Here is a 5,418-nt window from a genome sequence, read left to right as displayed (position 1 = left end):
TAGTTTTGTTTTTAAAGGTAAGGATTTTTATTTGAAATCTTAAAATTTAGTTTTTGAAATGTTTTTTAATGTTAATAAATTCTATTTATTTTATTGTAATTTTTATTATATTAATTTCTAAATTCCTAATTTTGATTCTTTAATTTATTATTTCTAAGAAGATAGAGAGGGGTATAATGGATATTTTAGTTCTAAAGTATCGGGCTATCAGCATAATTGACATTTCTCTAACTACATGTATATGATAGAGACTATAATGACTTTTTTAAAATTTACTGGACCAAAGGGATACTTAACGTAGGGATAAAATTGTCATTAATTCCCAAACTGTTAGGCCATGGTCCTAACCTGATAGTGATTAAGTGGGCTGTAACCGAAACCGGAACCCTAACCCGCCCTTCAACAATTTAATTTAATTTTTATTTAAATTTTTTTTTTTTTTGCAGGAAAATTAAAGATCCACCATAGAAGCTTCTCATCTCACAAGATTTTTTTCTTCAATGTGAAACACCAGGAGCATTAAAATTCAAACAAAACCAACAGCTATATATAAACACATACTCCCAAATTCAAGATTCCATTGTTGGGGGAGGAAGAAGAAGAAGAGGATGGACGTAGAAGCAAAGAAGCGAGGTTCCGGTAACCGGAAGCGGAGGAACATATGCATAGGCCTTGGAGTCACTCTAATCTTGCTTATAGTATTAATGGTGATCTTAGCATTCACTGTTTTCAAAGCCAAAGACCCCGTAATCACCGTCGATGCCGTCGCGCTTGATGACCTCAAAGTGCGGCTTGACATGGCCAGAGTGACGGTGAATCTCAACTTGACCGTCTCTGTCAATCTCACCGTCGAAAATCCGAACAAAGTGGGCATGAAGTACAAGGACAGCGCGGCGTTGTTGATTTACAGAGGAGAGGAAGTGGGAGAAGTTCCGATTCCGGCCGGGAAAGTATCGGCCGATGAAACAGTTCATATGGTTGTATTTCTCACCGTGATGACCGACCGGTTTGCGTCAAATCCTCAAATTTTTTCCGACATGGTAGCGGGTTCGTTGCCTCTTAGCACTAACACCAAAATATCTGGGAAAGTTTCAATCTTTAAAATGTTTAAGGTTCATGTGACCTCGGTTTCTAACTGTAGTTTCACTGTCTTTATATCTAACCGTACAACCAGCGAAGAACACTGTACGTATAAGAATAGCTTATAATATAGTCAAAGCTTTAGCTTTCACATATGGTTGTCGTTTGTATCTCTTCTTTTGTAGTTTTCTTTCTCTGATTAGTAATATACTTGTTTCTTGCAATAAAAAAATTCAACTTTGTCATGTTTTACTTCGATTGGATGATTCGATTTTTGCTTATTCTTGAACCAAACTCAAAACCCATTACTAAATTCTCCCTTCCAGTGAGTTTTGATTTGATTTTGTCTCCTCCTTTTCCTGTCAAGGTCAAAGGGCAAGCCATCGTTGTTATTAATGTACAGAGCTTTAGTTTTATCGATCTGTATTTATATTTTCTAATTTTCTATTAACTGTAGATTTTCTCTTTAGGGAATGGCTGTGGTGGTTCAATCAGAATTCGTGTTTGAGATTACGCAAATATTATTTTATGCTGCTGCTGCTGCTGCTGCAAAGTTTGACACTCAATTGAAATCTATTTCTTCCAAAAACCAGTACGTTTCCATTTATGATAGTGATATTAATGATGGAATCTTCTTCAAAGTAAAGCTGTTTGTCGGCATTATTAATTCACACTCTTTCTGATGAAGGTTGTATTTACAGTTCACACCAAAAACCAGTAAATTAAATATAAACACCTCGATGGCAACAAAGCATGTGAAGATTTTAACTGCACACAGCGTTTGAAAGTTGTATTTTTTTTTTCATAGTTAATATCACCATCTAAAACAAAGTTTATATTGTGTTGTTCATCTGAGAGAAAAGAGAACAGTTAAAAGAGGAATTATACTGTTGGATTGGACTAGTTATTTGTTTAATTTCCCTGTTGTTATTGGAGTCAGTAGTAAGCAAAGATTTTAAAGATTAATATTCTGATTTGTTTTCTTTCACTTTCTCTTGTTTGTGTAATTATTTATATTAAAATGAAATTAGGTGAAAGATTTCATTCATTCAAGACCCTTCCATGGGTGAAAGCTCTGTTTGTGGTAAAATAAGCTGGACAAATTAGTGCATTAAAGCCATCCAACTTCCCACTACTTCTTTCACTTGGAAAATACTTAGCTGTTTGTGTCCAGGTCAAAACCTAGCATTTATTCTCCCTCTCCCTCCCAACTGTTATTTCTATGAGAGTTTGCATCAAACTTTTGATTTTTCTAGTTCAACATTAGATTAGATCTGATCCAGTTCAATTCTATTTCTATCCAACCATCTTGAACATTGATCAATGACAACACATAACCAAGATCAAGCTCTTCCTCCTCCCAAGAAAAGCCAGAGGAAAAGGCGATGTCTTATTGCCATTGGTGCAATAATACTACTTATTTTCCTGCTGTTTGTCGTTGTCTTGATCCTTGCATTGACCGTGTTTAAGACAAAACAACCCAAGACTCAACTTCAGTCGGCAAAGGTTGAAGGGATTGCTCCTCGTGTGACTCTCCCCACCCTTAATTTCCAACTCAACCTCACCCTTGACCTTCAAATCCTCGTTGAGAACCCAAACCATGCCAGTTTCAGGCATGGCACTGGCAATAGTATCCTTGTGTATCGCGGTGACCAGGTTGGAGAGGCTGATATCTACCCGGGTTTGATTCCGTCCGACGGCTCCACCACTCTTCCATGCAGGCTTACAGTTCAGGTAGATAAGTTTGCATCCGATATAACTACTTTGATCGGTGACATAATGGGCGGTCAGGTAGTCATGGAGACGCATACAAAGATTCCAGGCAGAATCAACTTCTTGGGGATTTTCAAGAAACATGTTGTCACCTCTTCTGATTGCAAATTTACTATTGGTTTTCCTGCTATGAATATCACCAACCAAGAGTGCAAGAACAAGCTTTGATCCATGTTATTTCTTTAACTCTTCAGGTATTTTGTTGGATTCGATTGGAGTATAATTTTCTTGTTCCTTGCTTTGCTTCAGCCTTCAGTTTTGGCTTTTCCCCCTGTTAAGACTGTTAGATTCCTCTCCATATTGTTACTAAGAATGCGTGTTGAAAGAGTCAGAATCAGAACTAGAAGTGAGTTCTTTGTTTTTTTATTCTCAGATGCGATTTTTCAGAGATGATAATCTTTTTTTTTTGTTTCCTTTAAGTTGATGTACAGAGACGTCACCAATAATTTAGATGCTGGACTCGACGGGAGAGGAGATATTGTATACAGGAAGAAAACTTTATGCTTGATTTTACATTATCCCATCTTTATTGATATAGAGTTCTTCATCTTGCTGTGGCTTTATAACTATTTTATTGAGTCATATGCATCTATAGTAACAATAAACAGAAGAAAATTCCCATATTGATCATCGAATGAATGGATTATACTTCTACCATAAGAAAAAATTTCGAAAGAAAATAGTCGTTTACTGATGATATGTATGGTATAAGTGGAAAAGAATTTGATTACTGAAATAATCAATGAAAGCAGGAAAATGGTTGTTGAATATAAAAACTGTATCCACATAATGGTCATCCACTCCTTTGAAATATGCAGAATCAATCTGAATCCGAAATCTCGATCTTGGTTTTCCTTTGTACAAGTGTTATCTTGGAAGGCTCTCCACATCCTGAATGAACCAAAATCAAAAGTAGGTGTTTGGGCACATCTTGATGTAGCCATGTAGAGGCCCATAAAGACCCAGAATGACACTCAAACTGCCAGCAATTATGGTCTTGCAGCACATCTTTCTCAGCATAAGAGCAAAGAAAATGTCCCAAAGACTTGCTGTTCTTGAAGAAAAAGTAGTGCTAAGATAGTAGTTGAGGAAAAGACACAAGACATACTAGTACAAAAGCAAGATTCATCTAAAACCAGTCACTTTTACTAAATTTGCAGGAATTCAATTCTCAAGCAGCAAATTGGACAGTTCATATTTTGAATATAAAAGAAAATAGAAAAAGTACCGATCTCTCTGCATCTTTGATTACCAGTTCCTTTATAGATTCCTCACCATGTCAGGATGTCACCAGCCAAAATAGAAGCAAAACAATGATATGAATTGACATAAATGAGCAAACAGTGTGACAAAGAAACCACCATGCAGAAATAATTCTTTGTTACAAAAAATAGAGAAAGGACATCGAAAATGTTCAGAGAAAAAATAACTTGCCAACTTATAAATAAGATTAATATCAACTATACAATGCTAGCACTACGCCGGAAGCTCGGGCAGACAGAACTGTTTTCTCTTGGAACATATTCTCTCATATTCTCCCAGTGCCACAAGTTATAATTTAGAAGAACAAACGTTAGGGTTTAAAAAGTACAACATGATGAAATAAAGCAAAAATTAGTCACTGCTTGCCGCTACGTCATTCTCTGCATCGAAACCTCAAGATTGCACTATTGTCAGCTGTGTCAAAAACTTACAAATCCACTATATCAGAATTCAAGCTTTCTGCATAATCCTAAATCAATCTTCCTTGATTTTGCTGAGGGCTTCACTGGAGCACCAGGGCAAGTTTCAGCAATTCCATTTAGGTGAGGAGCTGGAGGTGTCTTGCAACAGTCAGCATCCCATTCAGTGTTTGAAATTTCAGCTAGGAGGCCCTCAGTCTGCTTTGAAACAATAGCTTCCAAGAGATTATTGTAAACAGATTCAAACATCTCCTCATCTGAAATCGACTCCGTATCATCAACACAAGTCTTATTTTCCATCAAACTGAAAGAAGATTCAAATTTCAGGCAGCGTGCAACACTAGTCCTCATTTGCTCAGCATATTTCTTACAGAGGGGAGCCATTGCCATGTTATCAGGACCAGGAGCAAAGGGGTCGAAGACAACATCTTTGGGTGTTCGGGGGCTGCTATCATCAACACAAGCAACTGGGTCCTCTTTTCTAGCGGTTTTAGCACGGGGGCTGCTATCATCAGCACATGCAACTAGGTCCTCTTTTCTAGCAGTTTTAGCACCAAAACACGGAACTTTGGTAGGTCTCTTCGCCTCAGTAAGCGGAGTATTACAGTCATATGGAGAATCAGCGATCTCTCTATTAGGAACAGGAGTGATAGGCTCCAGAGAAGCTGACCCATTAGACATTGCTGATACTTGAACAACTTCCTTGTTACAAAAAACATCCAATTTTTCACAACCTTGACATTTGTTTGACAGGTCCGCACAAGTTGCAGAGTCCATAATAGAGATAGCTGTTGAAAATGGAAAACAATGGGTAGGTATTAACTAAAACTTTGCAATCCTTAATTTTGAGCAGAAATTGTCCTCCAACACCGTGGTTTTGAGG

At 37.2% G+C, this 5,418-nt stretch overlaps 3 protein-coding genes across 4 annotated transcripts; 2 read left to right on the top strand and 1 right to left on the bottom strand.

The window, feature by feature from the left end:
* Nucleotides 1-608: 608 nt before the first annotated feature.
* On the top strand, nt 609-1,763 carry LOC116120156. The gene is made up of 2 exons (XM_031406094.1): nt 609-1,112; nt 1,551-1,763. The coding sequence occupies exons 1-2, from the start codon at nt 609-611 to the stop codon at nt 1,761-1,763; spliced, it is 717 nt and encodes a 238-aa protein (XP_031261954.1).
* Nucleotides 1,483-3,476, top strand: LOC116120166. 2 transcript variants are annotated; one of them, XM_031406106.1, is made up of 2 exons: nt 1,483-3,042; nt 3,270-3,476. In XM_031406106.1, exon 1 carries the CDS (start codon nt 2,404-2,406, stop codon nt 3,019-3,021), a length of 618 nt encoding a protein of 205 aa, XP_031261966.1. In that variant the 5' UTR covers nt 1,483-2,403; the 3' UTR covers nt 3,022-3,042; nt 3,270-3,476. The 2 variants fall into 2 exon arrangements, with proteins under 2 accessions (XP_031261966.1, XP_031261965.1); XM_031406105.1 differs by having other exon boundaries at nt 1,485-3,047; nt 3,274-3,476.
* A 732-nt stretch (nt 3,477-4,208) lies between these two features.
* Nucleotides 4,209-5,394, bottom strand: LOC116120174. Its single transcript, XM_031406116.1, has one exon. It carries the CDS (start codon nt 5,310-5,312, stop codon nt 4,560-4,562), a length of 753 nt encoding a protein of 250 aa, XP_031261976.1. The 5' UTR covers nt 5,313-5,394; the 3' UTR covers nt 4,209-4,559.
* Between the last annotated feature and the right edge of the window lie 24 nt (nt 5,395-5,418).

The sequence above is a fragment of the Pistacia vera genome, unplaced genomic scaffold (assembly GCF_008641045.1).
Source record: "Pistacia vera cultivar Batoury unplaced genomic scaffold, PisVer_v2 Contig927, whole genome shotgun sequence".
In the NCBI taxonomy this organism is placed as follows: domain Eukaryota; kingdom Viridiplantae; phylum Streptophyta; class Magnoliopsida; order Sapindales; family Anacardiaceae; genus Pistacia; species Pistacia vera.
The sequence above is the reverse complement of the archived record's forward strand: the minus strand, read 5'-3'. Positions and strand labels throughout refer to the sequence as shown.

Bases quoted from the DNA above. Each gene is read 5' to 3' on its own strand.
- LOC116120156 (XM_031406094.1), top strand. From the start codon at position 609: ATGGACGTAGAAGCAAAGAAGCGAGGTTCCGGTAACCGGAAGCGGAGG. The intron at 1,113-1,550 runs GTTCATGTGACC...TTTTCTCTTTAG, and splicing joins CAATCTTTAAAATGTTTAAG to GGAATGGCTGTGGTGGTTCA.
- LOC116120166 (XM_031406106.1), top strand. From the start codon at position 2,404: ATGACAACACATAACCAAGATCAAGCTCTTCCTCCTCCCAAGAAAAGC.
- LOC116120174 (XM_031406116.1), bottom strand. From the start codon at position 5,312: ATGGACTCTGCAACTTGTGCGGACCTGTCAAACAAATGTCAAGGTTGT.